The 21,415-nt window shown below is 33.0% G+C and overlaps 1 protein-coding gene, 1 long non-coding RNA gene and 2 other non-coding genes across 5 annotated transcripts; 2 read left to right on the top strand and 2 right to left on the bottom strand.

The window, feature by feature from the left end:
• Window positions 1–2,213: 2,213 nt before the first annotated feature.
• Window positions 2,214–3,154, bottom strand: LOC133318786 (uncharacterized). Its single transcript, XR_009752534.1, has 2 exons — window positions 2,898–3,154; window positions 2,214–2,790 (listed from the first exon to the last, which is right to left on the bottom strand). It is a non-coding gene; the product is annotated as an uncharacterized LOC133318786 (long non-coding RNA).
• A 984-nt stretch (window positions 3,155–4,138) lies between these two features.
• Trnai-aau (transfer RNA isoleucine (anticodon AAU)) lies at window positions 4,139–4,212 on the top strand. Its single transcript has one exon. It is a non-coding gene; the product is annotated as a tRNA-Ile (tRNA).
• A 5,475-nt stretch (window positions 4,213–9,687) lies between these two features.
• On the bottom strand, window positions 9,688–21,202 carry LOC116779419 (coiled-coil and C2 domain-containing protein 1-like). 2 transcript variants are annotated; one of them, XM_061528042.1, is made up of 15 exons: window positions 20,841–21,202; window positions 20,362–20,569; window positions 19,821–20,037; window positions 19,347–19,684; window positions 18,839–19,057; window positions 18,377–18,468; window positions 17,691–17,858; window positions 17,423–17,603; window positions 16,601–16,739; window positions 16,207–16,431; window positions 15,700–15,877; window positions 15,082–15,233; window positions 13,938–14,046; window positions 13,390–13,550; window positions 9,688–9,926 (listed from the first exon to the last, which is right to left on the bottom strand). In XM_061528042.1, exons 1-14 carry the CDS (start codon window positions 20,883–20,885, stop codon window positions 13,431–13,433), a joined length of 2,391 nt encoding a protein of 796 aa, XP_061384026.1. In that variant the 5' UTR covers window positions 20,886–21,202; the 3' UTR covers window positions 9,688–9,926; window positions 13,390–13,430. The 2 variants fall into 2 exon arrangements, with proteins under 2 accessions (XP_061384026.1, XP_061384049.1); XM_061528065.1 differs by lacking the exon at window positions 9,688–9,926 and having other exon boundaries at window positions 11,439–13,550; window positions 13,938–14,028; window positions 20,841–21,201.
• On the top strand, window positions 11,775–11,848 carry Trnai-aau (transfer RNA isoleucine (anticodon AAU)). The gene has a single exon. It is a non-coding gene; the product is annotated as a tRNA-Ile (tRNA).
• Window positions 21,203–21,415: the final 213 nt, after the last annotated feature.

The raw sequence follows: 21,415 nt of genomic DNA, 5'->3' as shown, positions 1-21,415 counted from the left end.
GATGAGGACGATCCGACCAAAATAATCTTTATTAAGCATATTACGAAGGCCGCGACACTAAAGGACATAGGGGAAGGCTGGGAAAATTTGACAGATTAGTATCTTTAATCTAACTCTCTTATGACCCAATAAGGTCCAACCTATTACTACTATACTATTGCAAAATGCCATTCTCTTGTAACATGATAGAAAACAAACAAACATTAAAGTGATTTTAATAAAAGAAATTATTTTGAATATTTCAGCTGACATATTGTTTTGTTTACAGCTGTCAGACAGAATATATTATCTGTAATCTAATCTATCGTTATTGTTTAATATTCGTCATCTAATAATGGGTAATATTGTTTGGGTAATCAAGGTTCATATTTACAAGTGTTTGTTTTCATACAAACTGTTCAGACAGCTCGATGCCGGACTAAATGAAATGTTGGGAGAAATTCATTACAAAATTAGGTATAGATACTCATTATTATGGATGATTTTTTTTAATATAAAATGACTTTTTATTTAGAGCACGTACCAACTAATTGTATTTTTTATCTGTCCCTGACCTACACGGGAAATATTTTTCTTCGTCTATCAGAGGGTTTCCCGGGGATGTTTACTTTCTTATCAAATTTTTTATGATTCCGTATCGGGCAAGCCTCATGATTCATTAGGTCGATGGCTTTATAGATGATTGATTTTCTTATTAGGAGGTAATTGTGATTGCGAACGGAGAAACCGGTTCTGGATCATGAAAAGGTCATAAGTTATTACTTAGCAAACTTTGTCACGATAGTGTTAAATTTCTACATTTAATAGTTATCACTTGGTCAAAACGAGTGTGGTTGAAATATTAGTCATTGTTAATATTCTTTTTATCTCTTGTTATCAGTTGTTTACAGTGTGCCCGTGCGATCCGCACTGGGCGCGGAAACACCGCGCGCGACGGTTATATAGCCTCGGTCGGACGTATTTACTATACGATACGACATCTGTACTGGCATAAAATACTGTCACTGTTTTTAGACGCGACAATTCCAACAATTTATAAAAAGAATGCAATCAATTGTTAGCTAAAATTTTAATGACGATGAAATTGAGGATTTGTAGAGTGTACTGCAACTGTTTGGACTGAATGGAAAAGTACGTCGTCGTTTCACGTACATGTGTCGTGATCCTTGTTGCGTGTTGTTTAGGTCGATATTCGTCCGTTTGCTGTCAGCAGTGACGCGGATGACGTCAGCCCACGCCGCCGCCGCGTGTTCGTTGACGTGCCCACCGTTCCTACATCCGCTCACTTCTTAGTAACTAAATGTAAATCGTTATAACTTATGAGATTATTACTGTAGATGGTTCTTGCAAATATTTTTTATGTAAAAACTTGCTGTTATGAATTTAATTTGATTTTCTAAATAATAATCTTGTGAATTTATTTAACACTATGAGATTTAGTCAATCAAATTGGCATTATCTTGTTGAATAGAGGTCTAAGTAACGTTAATTTGTCTATTGCCGCGGCCTTTTTTATGAAAGATTCAAACAACGTATCCATTACTCACATTTTAACAAATGCAGTAATAGTATCTTCATATTCAGTTACAAGCTATCAAATAACTCTTTCATAAAGACAAACAATGGAATAAAATTCGTAACGTTTTGACGTTTTTAGTTGTATTTATACGGAGATAAGTGAATATGAAGTTATAATCTTCATTTACTATAAATAACAAATAAAATAAACAAGCTCAAAAAATTTTTGTCTCCCAAATCATAAATGCAAATATTAGCACAAAAAATTCGCAATATGTAACAATCCAGGGAAATCATATAGTTGGTCCAATTATCATATATCTGGTCCAATGAAAAAACAAACAACAGTGACCTCCGTCTTGTTTTACGCAATTATTATCGACGTTCACGTGCGTTGTTGTAAACAGGATTTGTGTTTAATGTTGGTAATACCGACTAGATTAAAAGAGGTTGTATTAAAATTGAAATAATATAATATAAATACTAAATATACCATGGACTTTGTGATCTCTACTGACTGTTTTTTTTATTTAATAAGCGTAATATTAATAATTATGTACTATTAGAATTAAATTATTTCCGTCGGTAGTTTAAATAGATCTAATAGATCTGATCGAATGTTTCTATAGTTTTCATAAAATATACTTAAAACCAAAATGTTTTGTCACCTCGAATATTTGAAAAGGAATACTGCATTTAAACTTTATATCTTTTTATTTAAAAAATATGGTGCAATATATTCACAAATTTTATATTACTTTAATGAGAACAAAAATGTCTGCAAACATTCTCCTTTTAACGACTATACCATAATAATAATCTGTAAATGACTCTATTGTCTTCATTATTTTGAAATAGTCGTGCTTAATATAATAATTGGAGATGATGTTACTAGAAAATATTCTTTATTTTCATATTTTTTTGCTAAATACTTGAAGCATAAACCTGTCTTTTAATTAAAATCGGAACCGGCAAGAAGTCTGTATACGAATTTGAATTAAGAACAAACAACTTTAAAAACCGAGGCGTGGTCATCATGAAAAGCCGAGAAAGCCAAACCAGAGCCGCTCGACCTCCGTACTCCTGCCGTCCGATTATAATTTTAATAAAGCGCGAAGGGCGAGGAAGTCGCTCGTAAACTGGTCGTTAGTTCGGTGCATTCTATTTTTAAACGGTAGCGAGCCACGCGCGCGCCGCGTGTCTTTGTTTTGCTCCGCGAAGTGAGTTCACACTCACGGGTCGTGGTTTGAGATTTTCAGTTATCATCTGTAACTATACAATATAGTGAGCCTATTATCTTTATATTAAAAACATTAATTAAAGTAAATCTGTTAATTAAAGCTCTGCTGGTGATAGCGTTAAAAATAAACAAACTTTACTTGTTTTTGTTTTTTGTCACTGTCTAGTATTTTTTTTTAATTATTACATTCACGCAATTAGTAAATTATGTTATCAAAACCTGAGATGTAAGGTTGTTATTGTTTTGAAAGTTTCATTTTATCTGAACTTTTGAAAAAAAAAGATAAAACTGTTTTTTTTTAAATATTTGTGCTTTATTTTGTGGATAATTAAATGTTTTTTTCACAAAAAATGCGCAAAGCCCTCCAGTGAGGTGTTGAGCCGACGACGATCCGCCGCCGACTGAAGTCAAGAACGCCGAGGAGCTCCCACGACGACTACTACGACGATAACCCCAACCAACATCACACGACCTCCCCCTCCACTCATTCATCGAACACGACATATGAATTTTAAAGATCATATTAAACTGGCTATTGATTAGACGTGCGCTTACGCAAATGGTTCACGCGGTGTAGAGATTGGCGAATGTCAACAAAGATATCACTCTACATAATATTGAATGCGGGGTCAGGTCGCTGTTTGTTTGGTATATTTACTAAACATAAACACTGTCAACATTCTTAAAACACATTCATCTTAAATTAACACACTTTAATAATTTTATTTACAAGCATAATGAACGGGTTAGTATATATAAGAAAAAAAAAATTGAGTTCCAACGATTTATTCTGATTTAGTAAACTGTAAAAACCAAATTAAATGTATGCATCAAATAAGGATTACATTATCAGCGTCTGATGCAAATAACAGTGTCTGTAATCTTATCACAAGATTCAAACTCAAAGCTTGATAGTTGATGCAAAACGACATATAAGATATATTATGGAAAGTTTTTCGTATTGAAACATTGAAAATTTTTATAACTGTGGCTGTATAATGAAATCCCTGTACTTTTTAGTACAAAATAAAATATTACTAGTATTATTTTCGAATAAGGAACAAGATGTACTCTTTTTTTTCATCAAATCTAAAAGTCCGTATGAAATACCAGAAATTTTTAAAAATTATATTGAGATTTATTTTGCATACGTCCAGAGGGTAGTTTTGTAGTTACTTTAGTTAAAACTACTTCTAATTATTAGTTCAGCCATTTTTATATTAATATCTTTTAAAATAAAATTAAGGTTAACAATTCACCGACATTTAACCATAACAAAATTATTTTTTGATTTTCCATTGCTTTTACAAAATATTTAAGGTTTCAAAGCTTCAAAACATCTACAATTTAGACATCCTCAAATTGGACAAAACAGCCAACGGCCCATTAGCTCAGTTGGTTAGAGCGTCGTGCTAATAACGCGAAGGTCGCGGGTTCGATCCCCTCATGGGCCACATACTTTTTCGTGAAATATCTTAAAACGCTTATTTTTGCACATTTCATAATACTAATACTTGTAAAATATCATGAAATACTCATCTTTCGTAGATATGTGACGTCTTAGAGCAATCTTCGGATCAATTGAGTAAACTAGCCGCTTCGAACCGGTTCCTTATCGAGGTTCATAGATCGCGACCCTTACTGCACAGAGCCATGAGTGGTCATTGATAACACCAATGTGTAATATATTCTATTTTTGCATAGGTAGCATCGTAAGGAAATTTACAGATTACAATTAATTTACATCACGCATACATAAAGCATCTTTCCTCTAGAGACGAGACAATTTTCTTGATGATGCTGTCAAAGTGTTGGTACATATAAGATAGAGATAAATACCGTTAATTGACTACGTCATAACATCATTGGAATTCGCTAATAATTCATATTTTTTTAATCTGTGCCAAATATGCATATTGTATTCCGCCAATGTCACATGGAAAATGTGACTTATAAAACTTTTTTTCTCGTAATATAAATCAATATTGCGCTCTTCAGTAAACAAGGTCGTATGGCGTGAATAACAGGTATAACATTTTTATTATAAATAATGTATATTCCAGACTTACTCTTCCCTTATATTATTAATTAACCAACATATCCACAAATAGGACTAACTAATTGCCAGATTATATAATTTGTCATCGATTCCTTCACGTAAATCGGTTTTTACATTTTTATCACACATTAAATCGATTCGAGAAAACTTATTAACAATCGCAGTGTATATAAAAGTTAACGAACCCTAAAAATCGTATTTCATACTACGTTATAATATATTTTATCATATAATAAACGGAATAACGCAACATGTTAAGAATTTAATTCATATTTAAAAATAAAAATTCTTTAAAGAAGCCCAGTTTACATTGATCATTCAAATTTAGTGTGAAAGAAAATGCATCTATATTTACTTATTTCGCAAAAATCTTGTTTGAATTGTAAGTACCAAGTATGTATATTATCTGTTTACTCAAAATGATAACTAAATACCGAACTTGCAAATACATTACACAAAAACAACCTTGAAATATATATCGGTTGATACATTAAGTATTATTTAAATTAAATTGATAATTTAATGAATTAGTTAAACATGATAAAAATGCATTTTAAATACAACAAGTTCTATAAACTGCATTATATTTAATATTTTTATAATTCTTGTATTGTTTTCATTTTGACATATTTATTTTTTAATATAACAAGGCAAAGAAATAGCCACCTGGCGACTACATCACTATCAATGTTAATAACAATATTATCTGTGCCATCACGCTCAAAACACTATTGACAAATTAATAAAAACATCACGCAAACATCTCGTGAAAACCACTGGAATAACATTTAAATATTAAAGCATTTAGGTTGCTATAAAAAAAATTAACTAAAGTATAAAATATACGAGTATTTTATAAAGTATTTTTTTACTTTAATTAATCTATGATGTATGAGTTTTTTAAGGTTTACAAATTGCATGAAATGTCCCAGCTTTACTCAATTACATCATGGAGATATAATTGCGGGTTTTTCGGCGAAAACGCCTGGTGCTATCCTCCGTTCTTAGTCTTATAAGTTTTGTTCTGCTTTATAGGATGAAAATTCCAAAAAACAAAAAGTACTTTCATATTGAATAGTATTCCAAATTTAAAATATATAATTATTTATCTGTATGGTTCTATAATGAAATAAGAATCTTTTTAGAATTTAATTTTCAAAAATGTAGTACTATTTTATAAGCAGCTAAAAAATCTTGCTAATAAATATAAAAAACAAAGTAGACATTTTATCATGTAATAATAATAATAGTAAAAACGATTATTATATTTAATAATAATAGCAATAAATAAATAATCTGAACCTGCTCTTTGACATGATCGCTGTATTTACTATGTTATAATATTTTATTAATATTTTTTTTTATCGCTTATCACACATCAGTCGATGTAAAACCGCTCCCACGGACGTAATAACTCATCTATCAGATAAACTTAACACCTTTACATAATCGAAGTATTATATACATATATAAATCTCTTTATATTAAAAACTTCGATTATAATATACCTTTGTTATTTGTTTATGTTTGAATGATGATTTCATCAAGATTTCTTTTGTTCAAGCAAAGCGTTCCTCAACAGGAACTATACGATAAATAAAATTTTATAGGTTCGTAATGACTCAGTGTTTCATCAGTGGCATCTGATTTGTAATGATGTAAGATTTACGTATATTAATGGCAATACAAGAAATAAAAAAGCGATGATGAGATAACGAGTAATGTTTTTTTTTTTTATTATTTATGATATGGTAACATTGGAATAAAAAAATTAAGCAACGTTTCGACGAAATAGGATCATTGGTTTAAAACATACAACCTAGGTATAACTTTTAAAAATAAACCTTTTATAAACGTTAACCTTATTACATTTGTTGACACACTTTGAAATGTTCACAAATAATATTACTCGTCTGCTTCGAATAAAATAAAAATTAAATTGTTAGATAACAGAAAAGAATTTCAAGACGCCATCTTTGAATTTGTTTAGCAATACATTAAAATGTTTATGAACAATAAATTCAAAGCGCTACTGTGAAAAATAAAAAAAAATTAAACGTACTATTCGTCTATTACAATTTATTATGTGCAGCCAAAGTACACAGAGGTACATTATTTTATTGTAATATATATTTTAGATTGTAAGATATATTCTCGCAAATTATTTTACGTAAGCTATCAAAACTATTTACGACATTGTAAAGTACTTTCAAACGTTATCTAATCTGAAGGGCCCTGTATACATTTTTGTCATCGTATAAGAACATGTTCAAATTATAAAAAAAAATATATACGTAACATTTGTTTATTTTGTTTACACAAAAACAAACTTATAAAAAATTTCAAAACTGAAGTGTGAACCTTTCTTACTATAGTTGTTTAAGCAAATTAATTCAGGATCACCTAAGCAACTTTTATTCATAGAAACTTTTCATTTTGAATATAATATACATTATGCTATACGCCTTCGGGTATATTAAATTACAAATAAAAAAGTAAATAATCCGACTCATTCAATTAAAAAACAATCACACATTGCCCTTGCACGTTTAAGATTACCTTTTCTAGAACATTACAGATGTATTTTTTTAAATTCAAGGACAGTACATAGCAAATGTGTACACGAGTCGTTAATCACGTACGCGCGCCCCTGCGACCTGCGCCCTTGCACTAGAGGTTAAACATAAGAAACATAAAAAAAAAAACTATACAAAAACTTGACTAACAACGTTAGTTTTGTTGAAATTAGATACCATAATGGTTTTAAGGTTATTACAGTTAGTCACTAATTTAATTTTACGAAAACACTACACGATACATCGCCCGAATCTCGTTGCAGCTTCGAATCACGACGCGCGGTGACGTCACCCGGCAAATTATGTTACACACCTGAGATGACGTATCAAAAATATAACCATATATATATGGTACATATGGTATATATATAGCTCCTCTCCCTGCAATGTGATGGACCAGGCGCCCGCACGGTGAATCCATGGAATGCGCAAAAGTTCTCGTCTCATCTAACTTTCAGCCCAATTACAATATTTGAATATTGACAGAAATGATAAAATTGTGTTTATAATTATATAAAAGGATCATTGATTTTTCGTGTTTAAAAATATAGAAGAATGTGACAATACTGTCGACTTTGTGTAGATATAAAATTTTCATTGAATCAGACGAATGTTCAATGGTCGAGTTACAGAGCAATATAAACGAACCGTGTAAACCTCAGTCTCACAAGTCAAAACCAAAGCAAGTCATTATTTAACGTACCATTCTAAATAAAATATTAATATTAACATTAATATGAGTTGTTATTCAATTTAAGTCTAGTAAATAAAAAAAAATACTTAATAGAATGAATAAATAATGTATCAGTACGACTGTAGAACGACGAGGTTTAAATTTAGAAAATGTAAACATCAAAGTATGTCCATGAAACCCACACCAAGTTTACATAACCTCGCAAAATAAACAGTATTGCATTCAAGTGCAAGATCGATCAAGTTCAAGGTCCGTGCGCGCGCCGCGTGACGTCAGCCATTCATAACACCCTCCACCCTCCACCCTCACGCCCACACCTCACCCGACATTTGGACGACGCACCCTCTGCCAATGTCAGGGATGGTTTCACGATGAAGGGTACTATGCTTTGGTTTAATTCAAAAGAGAATGATATAATATACTTTTTTTAAATATTAACACGCTGATATAAAAAAAAATTATACAGTATTGAAAACAAAACTAATATACACAGTATCATGTTGTATAAGCCTAAGTTCCTTCTATTTTCATTCAAACAACTATTCACAAACAAATCGCTGGTTACCTTTCACCACAACGATGGGTAATAGAGTCACGTCCAAGAAAATTTCTGCAATAATCCTTTTAATTCACATCAATTGCTTTATAACCTGACATTTGGTACGAATGACTTTTCATGTCACTTGAGCGTTGACAGTTCAATTGACATTAAATTATGACCATTTCACAACTCATTATGTTTATAAATAGATTGTATTTTAATTTTTCTCAACTTGTCTTTTTAAAAACATGAGAAGGAGCAAATGCATAAGTTCTTATGTAAATTTACTAGGTTACATGGTTTACTGCAAAGAATTTATCCAAAATAAATATTGAATTACCTAAACCAGAATATTAAAGACTAAAGTGTATTACGACTAATATTACTGATATATTTTAGTTGCTTCCAAATTGCAAATAGTGTTTACTACGTAAAAATTTTAAACAGCCACTGTTCATATTCATAACATAGTTTATATTATAAATAATGTTACAAAATTAATACTTTCCGTGTTATTTATACATCCATATTCCAAAATTAATATATTCTATATAAATTCAAAAATACATCTATTATAAGAAATATATCGTAATATTCACCCAACAAAATATATATAAACCGACGAGTGGGCGTCTGAACTCTGACGTCATTCGCTCACCCCAAGGCCCAGTATCGATTCCCCCCTTACGCCAACTCAATGAAACACAGAATCATTGTTAACATACAGACGCTATTTCTATATAAACTATAAATATAATAGGAAAACATGTAATTCGCAAAAATATTTCTTCAATCAGATTTTTATATTTAAATTACAGATTTATAATAACGTTTAAGGCTAGAAAAATATACGGAAAACTAAGTACTTATAAACGATATTTTTCAAGGTGTTGATCGCATTTTATCAAATCAATTTTTAATAAGAATAAGTTTTATTTTTCTATAATTTATTAATTATTTTAAAAAATGTCACTTATCTGTCATAAGTAATCACATTAATCTTGTCAGAAACGTTATACATATTTGAATTGTATAATTTTATGTAATAAAAATACTAAGTCCTTAGATCCTTTAATTTCAAACATTAATTGTATGTGTTACAATGTTATACTAAGTAAGGTGTGTCTTCAGTGGGATACATGTTTATTTCGTAAGGTGAGAGTGTAAAGAAAAAGGTCTCCGTAACAGATTTCGTCCAATTCGACACACGCACGGCTCCATACCTTTCGCAAGTGTAAATTGGTCTGCTTCCCACGGTATTTAGGGCTCGGACAGTACGGCGACGGTACTCATTCAACCTACAGATGAGAGTTCAATTTTTATTCTAATGACTAATTGCAATATCGTTGTCATAAGATCACTATTTCCAGGGAAATTAGTGTGTTTTCTTTTATTTATAAAATGAAATGTCATACTTCTGCGTAATATTTTACTCGAGACCTGTTTAATAATAAACACAAAGCCAGCAGACACGTGGTACTAAATATAGAGAAAGCATTTCACTTAAGAGACATTTCACAGGTTTGTGAAGCGATGCTCATAAAAAAACATGTTTAAAATTCTTCTCTATTTATTATAGCAATATCGATTTGGTATATAATATTTATTTTAAACCTATAGGTATTTAGTAAAAGGCATTTTCACATAAAGAGAGTGCAGACGTTGGTAGTGACCTTACGCGACCTCGACCTCGCCCTCGCCTGTGACGTCAACACTGAAGGTGAACATATCGAGAGAAAATATCTGCAGAACTAAAGGTTACGCAAAAGATGTTTTTTCTTTCCATTGTACTGCATAATAAATGGCACGATTTTAATTATTTTACATTAATGTCCCTTAAAGAACGTATATTTGCATTTTGTAAATTTGGTTATTTTTAAAAACTAATTCACGTTTGATCACCATCTACCAAAAATTTTAAACAATTATTAATACAATAATATGTATATATATTACATATTTGGAATGGCTTAACATTCCCAAGTGCAAGTGTGACTTAGTCAATACGAAGGCGTGGTCGGCCGCTTGCCAAAAAAACCGGTCTCCGCCGGTTTTACCTATTAAGACTAAAACAATCGATTTGTGCCAAGTTCTTTAACCCAAAACACGTCGTCATAGACCTTATGGCCCTGGCTTATTAAATGAGTATTTTTAGTATGAGTACTATTAAATGTAATGGTTAAATTTAATTTGAATTGACTTACAGAATATTCATTCAAATATAAATCACCATACTATGTACGTATAAAAAAACAGATAAACGACAAAATTTTAAATCGACGATTTTTATTTAAAATTAGAACTCTCCAATCCAACGGCAATGTAATTATTTAAAACTTATAAATAAATGAAATAATAAATATTATAAAGTTAAATTCAAAAAATTTTTACTTTACAGTAAAAAAAAAAGTATGCAATTTTTAAAGTTTACGTATTTTAACTCAACTAAAAGTAACGAAATAAATATGAATTACGTTTCTGGAAGTAAAACGTATTTTGTGACGTATAAAAAAAACTAAATGTCATTAGAAGTTTCCAGTCTCGTAATTTGACCGCCATTTCTACACAAAAGATGTCAGCTCATATAAAATTAACTTGGCAAGCGTTAAACATCTACACCTATTTCAAACTAGTGGACTTAGAACCGTTCAAAAATAAACAGAGATTTCAAGACATTAATTTAATTTCGCTAAACATCTGTTGGAAAATGTCTAAATTTAATTTTGTAAACCGTTGTGGGTTGTTCAGGAAATATTTGAAATAATTATAGTTATCCGAAAGTCTTTTTAAGGACAAAAACTACATAGAAATTTGTGCATAAAAATATATATTTATTTTAAAATATTCCCGAAGAGAGCAATATTCTGCAGTGTGACACGCACGTGTTGTATGTCCTTCGCAGTGATCGCGTGTCGGTATGACGTCAAACACGTCTGAGCTTAATGTTTCTATTTACAGAAAGTTAGAAAGCTATATATAAGATTAAAACTAAACAAATTACATACAAATCATACGAAAATATGTTTTTGATTAAATAAAAATGTGTATTTCAAATGACTCCTGTCTATCATAGATTCATTATAAATAGTATTTAAACAGATGTTGTCTCATTTAAAGTTTACTATTATTTCGACATGTCTAGTACAGGCCCATTAGCTCAGTTGGTTAGAGCGTCGTGCTAATAACGCGAAGGTCGCGGGTTCGATCCCCTCATGGGCCACACCTTCCTTTTTTGATTTTTTTTGTTATAATAGGAAGGAACATTCATTAATAACAAATTTATGTAAAAATCCATTTCACATACTGTGAAATAGATATTTCGTATCTTTACTTATTTGATATCTGAAATGACGAAATAAAAATTATAAACAGTTAAAAGAATCGCAGATGTAATGTGAATGAATAATTTCCGATGTACTTCCGCATATCAAATCCAGTTAAACAGAATGTCTCAAAGTCAAGGCATGGATGCTGTCAAACTGGCCGACAGCCGGTAACAGTGACCTCATGAAATATTCGAACAGCCTTCAAATGCTGGGTAACCGTTAATATATTATAATAATACACTGTTGTCATTCAATTATCATATCGATGCATTCTGAAGCACAATCTATATAACCGAAATATTAAACATTTGTTCGGAGTTAAAGAAATTATTTTTGTTGATATTAAATTATGTTACAGGGCACATAAATTATGGTAATTACTGGTTATTCAGAGGTGGCAGTTTAAATAAGATTCTGGCGTACAGAAGACATTTAATGAATGAAACGATATATCAACGTTACATATATATTTGGTGTATTAACATTATGTACAAAGCAAGCAGGCACTTGAAGCGGTGTGGACTTGATGACATATGATAATATATATTTATTGTTTTTTATGTTAAAGGTGGCAAACGAGCAGACGGCCTACTTGGTGGGCAGCAGCTACCGTCGCCCATGGACATCCGCACATCTCTGTTGCGGATGCGTTGCCAAGCTTGTTTTATAGGAATAGGGAAGGGTGGGAATAAGGGAATGTCAGGAAAAGGTGGGAATAGGGAAAGGGCAACCGGCTCTCTGACTCATCGGATGAAACGCAGCCATTAAAGGCTACTTCAAACCGAGCTTCTGTAAGAAGGTGGTACTTGCCCGGTCGAGCCAGCCCATGTTCGAGCTGTAGTTACATGACCACAGCCAGGCTCTACCACCTTCATAATATTTGTCATACAATAATTTGTCTTCAATATACAAAATAAACTTATCTAACTGCTGTTGGAAATACAACAAAGATATATACTGTAAAATATATATATATATAAAGTTATTTACATGAAAAGAATGAAGATTATTATTATGGCTTAAATTATTATGTTTTAATGATATAAATGGATCACGTCTTTATTAAAGCAGTTTATTTGAGATTTCAGCTGAAAGATGAAATAGCAAACGATTGTGAAGAAATTTTTTGAAAATAAAAAGGATTTATATAAGTTTGAAACTAAAAATATTACTGTCAAAGGAGAAAAAACAACACAATGTTCACAAAACAATGTGAGGAGCATTAAAATTACTTCACATAACAAAATTAATACATTTTTTAGGACAGTGGCACTAAATATTGCTATAAAACAAGCTGTTTATCAGTTCTTACAAATTTTTCTCCATTGTTTTGGAAAAATAAAAAATTAATGCCACCTAGCAAAAAATATTATATAATATAACCTGCTATTTTAAAGTTATATGTGTATAACCCAATCGTCTAAGAGACTCGAACCTTTCCTACTACTTTTTGTGAATTATCAAGCATGTTGTAGTCTATGGGTCTATGATGAGCCATCGGACTGTGGTGTGCTCAAACTGCTGTTGAAGTAGGGGAGTCCGGACACGAAGCTTCACCTCCAGGGAACCCCCGGCAGGACGACGACCCTCCATTAACTGAGGGGACAGTTATAAATACAATTAATTGATGAACAAATAAGTATTAGGAGAGCCAACGGTTGGCAATGTATGGGAAGCTGGTTACAGAAGAAATTGTAGTAACTTAATTAATTTTATAGGAGAAAAGTATCAGAATTATATTGTAAGTAATTAATATAATAAGTAAAAGGAAGTAAGCTGTTGTGATATCATATAATGAGATTTGAATACTAAGGTAATAAAATTTATGAGAGCTAAGTTTTATATGATTACTTCTAAATATTGCGAAATCTTCTACAAGGTCAATATCAAAGATTTCTGTACTATGCAAGGTACTGAGTGACTTGTACATAGCTATATATGTATGAAAAGTGTTGGTGTCTGAGTTTAATATATGATACGAACGGGGTAGGAGTCGTGGAGCGTGGTGACGGACTCCAGAGGCGCCAACTTCACAGACACGGAACCCACCAGGGTGTCGCTCCTGAACCATCCGCTGCAACACAACGAACACCTATACAACGGGGAAGGGCTCATCACGTGCGGGGTTGTCTATACACGAACTAAATTATACAATACATGCCAGAAGCTATGAGAAATTTTTTTTTTTTAAATATAAATGATGAGTTCATGGACGATGAATGGTAGAAAGTGATTAACATATAGCTCTGATTATATTTACAAGATGAGAGCGCCAAGATTTGTGAATGCAAAAACTGGAAACTACGTATGCAGTGGGAGGATCAACTTGGAAGACGCATAAAGTAGCTTTTTGTATCAAGTCACGTTCCGCAGACGATAGATGGCGCTGTCTTGTGGTTATCCCATTTATCTTAATACATGTATTCTTTTAAGTCCAAGCAGACGAAGAAACAGATGGATATATCAAGACTGACAAAATAATGGACTAAAGAACGAAATAAAGTGGCTCAATAGGTTTGGGTGATCTGTCTAAAATAACATTTATAATGCAATGATGTAATAAACTACAGTCCAGTATTTTATGCAAATGACCAAAAGATTTATATTAACCAAAAGTTATACGTTTTTTACGAATATCAGCGTAATAACTAAATACACTGCGGAGTTATTCAGCTTCACAACGTATCAGTGTCACAGCCGATTAAAATAAGTATGACAATAAAAAAAAAAGGAAAAGAAATGAAAAAATTATAAACACAGTAATAATAATATGAATTACTAACGTTGTAGCAAACGTAAATTACGAGCGATAAATTTAAATTATCGGTTATCATTACGTTGATGGTCATGAGATGAGGTAATGTCATGACTGGAGCCGATGTGGTAATGTCATAATTAGTGTACAATTACCTGTGTTTGTTTCATTCTGGTGAGAAAATTTGTTATTTACAGATGAGAGAAATATGAAATATGGCTCCATTATAATCTTTGAATGTCTTAGAATAAGATAACATTGGTAAATATTATCTCAGATCGAGTCTGTATCGAGTCATGTACAGTTTTGTGCGAAGCCGCATGCATACATAATAAACTATTTTTGAAGTCGGTTAATAAGATATTTCCTTACCCCCTGGAGTACACCTCAAACTTGATGGCGTGTCTCTTGAACACTCTAAGACACGCTCTCGAGCTCCTCTGTATCGGTATACTGAACACTGCGTCGTACTGAGGATTGTTCGTGTCTTTGATCAGTTGAGTACGGTCACTAACGGGCGCATCCTGGGGGAAGAAATTAGTTTTTATCCTTAAGTAACTATTACCTAAATTTCTCTTTACTTTTCAGGGTTATTTAAAGTTGAATTTTTATAACTGGCAATACTGTAACCAGCTTTAAGTGCAAATATCAAAATGTTAACTACAATTATTTTAATTTAGTATGAATTCTTAATACCATTATAAATGATATTAATGAGGGTGTTACAACATTTAAAACTACCGATATTCATATAATGGGTATATCCAGCCTTTAATAGCTTCGTTGAAGATTTTTTTGATGGTTACAGGTTTATATAAAATGCATTTTACTTTATTTTTAAACAATAATATTACATGTAATTTTTATGTTTATAAGAAAAGTCACAAAATATCGTCAGCTTTGATAACTAGGTGTTGACATAAAGAAAAAATATATGCTTCCTACAGTGTACAATGAGAAAAATATTTTTATTAAATACTTGAATATAACCTGTGGGAACGGGAACTCAAACTTGACGTATGTGTCGACGTCCTTGGGGTTGGCGACGTTGTACGTGATCCCTCGGACTATGGTCAGCTCGAGGTCCGTCTCGTTGAGGTCGGTGTTGCATTGTACTATAGAAAACTTGCGGTTCTCGTAGTGGAACTTGGGAGGACCCTGGCTGAGACTGGAATTAATTAAAAACGTTTTTATTTACCACAATATTTTCTTTTGGGACGTCTATTGGATTTAGTCTATGGACTTTTATTAAATATATATATCGTTTCGTTGGTCAATTTCAACAGTGTCTAAAAAAAATTAGGATTAATTTTTACGAACATTATATACGATTGAACTCACTACAAATTTTCCGATATAAATAATTTGACAGTTTCACATAATAACTATTCTTAGAGCTTATTGCTGACATATGTCAAGGTATGCGGACCAGTGACTGCTGCTATCTTATAGTCCTGGACTATATATGATTTATGGTGCTTGTATTCCTGAACCCACCTCCTGGCCACTATGACCATGTCCAGGTCCTGCTTGGTGGTGGCGGCGAGGTGGTGGTACCTGTTGCTCTCGGCCACGTTGCCCATGGCGCGGTAATGTTCCTTGTTGGTGAGACACATCTTCATCTGCTTGGTGAGCTGCCTCTGTAAGGCGGCCATCACGTCGGTATCCTCGCTCGTGATGTCGCCAACAGACACGCATTCCTCCACTGTTACTATGTCGAAACTGAAATGTTAAGATAATTTTTCCTCTTGTAGAGCTTTTTTGGGAGTATCTAGAATTTGGATATTTACGATAACGTGATTGTTATAACCAAGTACAGTTCCGGTTAAACGTGCAAAATTTTTCACGTCACCGTTTAATTTGTTACGATCACTATATGAGTGTATCTCACGTGTCCTCCAAGGTCTTCTGTTCGCCGGGAGATGGTGGTAGTGAGGCGAGGTCCACGGCCAATCCGCCGCGAGCCGCCTCCAACACTGAATCGAAACCCTTCGCTGCTCGGAGGTATTCCTTCGCTTGTTCGATGTTACCTGGAATATTATTAATAAAACTACTTTAATGTTAAATTAACACAAAAATTCGCTACAAACTAGAATGAAATCAATTAGTAATTTTTTTTTACTTATCATTTCTAAGTAAAACTGGCTTGACGCACACGAGATATTTAGGGACAAACGAGTCTTAGGATAACCCAGTCTTTATTAATGCAAGACGGATATTCTTATAGTATACTTTTAAATCTAAATACATATATATATTTAATATTATTATATAACATATTTTATACGTTATATACGCACCCAGTGACGAGCATTTCATGAAAGCAAATAAGCAGTGCTTACCCCACACATGAAACGGCTGAACCAATATTGTTACGATCTCACTTACATACTTTTTTCACACAAAAGTCAATGCGATGTTCACAAAGATTTATTACATTACATTAATATTTTCTTAAAAATGCCATCTATCGAATTTAAACGACGAGTCGATACTAGCGCCGCCTTCCAGCCCGTGTCACCGTAAGCGGAAGTAGGTGCGGGTTATTCTCTATAGAAATACGTCACGTCTAAACTCAAACCTCATCTTGTATGAAGAAAATATTAGTAGGTGTGTGTAGAAACCTACGCGTACAAACTTCTCGTGATATGTTTTGTTTAGGAAGTTATCAAAACTGACCATGATTATGAATATTAATATAAGTTCAACTGACCGTCCTTCTTAGCTTGCAGCGCTGCCTCTTTAAATTGCTTCTGTTTGTGTAGCAATAGAGCAATCTGTTTGTCGTAACGGGACGGGGCACGGGACGGGGACGGGGACGGGGACGGGGACGGGACAGACGTAGGGGCGGGACGGCGGGGGGAAGCAGACGGAGCGGGCCGCGGGGAGGGCGACTGGAAACATAATGATCAATTAACATCTAGACCAAAAATTATATAACATTTATACGACATCAACGTGTGTATTGATGTGTGCGTCACCTCGCCAGTCGGTATGGGTGCGTATCCATTGGGCGTGGGCAGCTCGTCGGTGGGTATGGGACGCCCGGCCTTATGCATCTTGATGGCGTCCTGGTACTGTTTCACTATCCGCCCCATACGACGGGCCTTCGACGTGTTCCCCTCGTCCTTCGCCTTACTTTCTTGTTCCTTTGACATCATTTACCATATTAATACTTATATAGATAGAATTAAATTACTAATTAATTTCAACCATCACATATATTCCTATTGTGTATTCTGAAGTGACATATTTGAATAAAAAACAAACAAAAATATTATAGATACATAGAAGTAGGATTGATTGGTTTAACATTTGTGTAACTGATAGTTGAAATAGAGACAAAATACTGAAACATTAAAGAAGAATCACAGAGCACTAACGGATTTTATAGACCGACTATAGAGGATTGATTTATTATAATGTAATTATTATTGAAAAGTAACATTACAAAGGCAAAGGCCTCTTCTCACATGGAGAAGGTTAGATCATTAATCACCACGCTTGCTCAAGACGGATTGGCGAGTTCAGTCTTATAATTTGAAATTATAAGACCAGGTTTCCTCACGATGTTTTCCTTCACCGTCCGTCAGTGGTGTCTAAACACTCTTAGAAAGTACATACGACTCGGAAAAGATCACATTGGTACTTAATATAAACATTTTACCTGAAAATGCGCGAGTCGTTGTCTCAGAGCCTCGTCTACAGAGGAGGCAGTGATTAAACCTGCTGGCTCCGGAGGGACTTCAGGGTCTGGTTCTGAAAGAAGAAATAAATGTCACTATAGTTTATAAATATACCAAAGATTATAAATTTTATTCTATTATTCTATTTTGATTAGTATTGCCAGATAAGTTGCTACAGATTATAGCATTTAATTTTTGTAATTTTTTTTTCATCCATAATTGAATTTACATAAAACTAACCACTTTAATTTTATAGTTATTCAGTTCTTTAGGCTTTTTTTAACTTAAACCATTAAGTAGGAATTAATACGGAAAAAAAAACCAGTCAAATGTTTGTATTTGATTTTCTATACACGAACAAAAATCTGATGTATGATACAATGGAGAAAAAATTAAGTATATAAATGTATGTGCTTCAAAATATTTGGTAATCTTCTAGACACCTGCGGCGTTCTGGACTTGTTCTTCTTCCTTCTGTCCCTTGACGGCGGCCGCGATGCCCTCAGGAGTTGGCAGTTCGCTGAGATCCATCTCTTGACCAGATTTGTACGCCTCCACCACTATATCAAACTGTTTGACAACCTTGAGGTACTCCAGCGCTAAGGTTTTGTCTCCCGAGTGCTTGCTGGATAGGGCGGCTGCTTTGAATTCCGCCTTCCTATCTGAAAGTATGAGAAATTTCAGTTACTAACTGTAATACATTTTGGGAACAATAAAATTAAGAAACTTCCTGTGTTTTGTCTTTTGTTAGGCACAAGATAGTAATGTCAATTCTTTAATATGTCTGTTCAAAATAAGGGCTTTTGGTTGTTGTGCTGTCTATGGTGTAGGATTATAACACTGTGACTTACCACAAAATGTAATAAGTAATAACAAAACCACCTGCTAGTTCTTGTTTCTGACATAATCCTATCACGAAGACTAATTACATTATTGTATTTCTGAACTCACTCAGTATCAATTGCAGTCCTTGAGCCCTGGCAGGATCCACATCTGATAGAAGTGGTGGAGGTTCTTTGGGTTCTGGTGGAGTAGGAGATCTAGGTTCTTCAGGGTTGGGTGGTATGGAAGTGGTTCTCGGCGGGGGTAAGGGGACTTGTGTTGGTGTCAGCGGCTCAGGAAGTGTGTTAGTGGGTTCTGGTTGTGGGTCATTCGATGGCATCTCTCTTGGTACATCCGGTTTAGGTTTCCCCACACTAACTGGTGGAGGAATGTCCTCATCGTTTATTGATTTTCCAGATTTAGCTTGCTTCAGTAGGTCATTGAGTGTCTTGAGGGCTCTACCAAACCTGATCAGTAAAGTCATGTGAAAAACTATACATGTCATTATTAGTAGGTTTTTTATAAATCTGAGACTTTGATGTTTTAACCTACCATTCGGAATTAATACAAAATAAGTTTTTAACAAATATCCTCCATCTTTACCGTCTAGCTCTTCCACTTTCCCCGCTTTCCTTAGCATTCTTCTCAGCGATAGCATAATTGGAGATTCTTTCTTGTAGAAGGCTGACAATACTATTCTCAGCGGACGGTGGAGGTGGTGCCGGTCGACTTGTCCTTGATCGTGGAGGTTCTAATTGAGGCTGGTCATCTATCGCTAGGGCTTGAAGCTCGTCTAGAAGATCCGGATCATCCTCATCACCTGAAATATGTATAAAAATTATAACATTGTCTTTAAAACAAAGATATGCTTTCAGTACCTTGGTGTTAAAATACAATTTAATATTCAATATGTAATATATAAACCTTAAACTACTTTCTGCATTTCATATGTTAACCAATAAATAAAATATCCACAGTTAAAATGTTACTTGTTATTCTAGAGGAAACTAAACAAGTGGATTTAAATAATTGTTGACCTTGTAAAACAGTAAAATATGGTTTTTAATGTAGTCCCTAAACAAAGATATTGCATTTTCTGTTATTATTGTGAAATATTTTAGACCAAAAAATCGTTATTCAATACCTGACACATCTTCATCTGAAGGTATATCTTTCAAGCTCGCAGCGATCATAGCGTCAAGGTCACTGGCTGGTACAGGAGCTGGTTTGCGTTGTCTTTGTTGCTTCTTTCCTCCGCTAAGTGCTGCCAGTTCTGCTTCTAAATCCACATCATCATCAGACAGATCCATTGCTTCTTCGTCATCCAAATCTGGGATGTCTATCAGGCCAAACTGAAAGCATATATTTGATTGGAAAATAATTTATTCAAACATAGCATTCCATGAAAAAAAATGTATCTGAGACCAATTATAATTGTTGCATAAAAATATAGAAAAAAGTATTCACATCAAATTAATAACTTCTTTTTTTAAAAAAAAAAGGTGTATACAAGACATCACGCTATAAATTTATTAAACAGGACGGAGGGTTATTGTTATATCAAAGTAAGTAAACTAGATAATAGTGATCATATAAACGCAATCGAGAATATTTATGACTCACCTGAGACAAGTTTGTCTTTTTCCCGGACGTTGGTTTTTTATACATGATTTATTTATTGTTTATTAAGCACTTTTATTAAATATTTTAGTCTTCTAAGATGTCGTTATTTAATTAAAGATTAACACGGTGATAATTTTAAGAATGACACACTAAACAATGACTACAAATAGTAAACAATCCCATCTACTCGTTGAAAATAAGCAAATTATTAAAAAAATTATCGTATGATCATTTAATTCTTACAAAGTGTATATCAAACAAACAACAAAGAAGTTATTTCGATTGTTAATCTAAAGGGAATACTATCAAGTACAAATGAACGAAAATACACAGTTTAAGTTATTAGAATTTGTGTTGGATTTAACGTCAAAGTCCATCTGTTTGTCAAATATTTGACGGAAAAATTAGTCTATTTGTGCAGCAAATGCACAGAATATGTTTCTTTTTTATTTTAGAGACACAAATATGTAGGCGATAAAAATTTAATAACATAAGACTAATTTGACTTAATAACAATAAAAATTTTTCGACAATCCATTATGATGATAAAGACAACTAATTTCTAAATGGAGCAA

This window comes from Danaus plexippus, chromosome 2 (genome assembly GCF_018135715.1).
Source record: "Danaus plexippus chromosome 2, MEX_DaPlex, whole genome shotgun sequence".
NCBI lineage: Eukaryota > Metazoa > Arthropoda > Insecta > Lepidoptera > Nymphalidae > Danaus > Danaus plexippus.
Note: the sequence above shows the minus strand (reverse complement) of the source record. Positions and strands in the feature narration are given on the sequence as shown.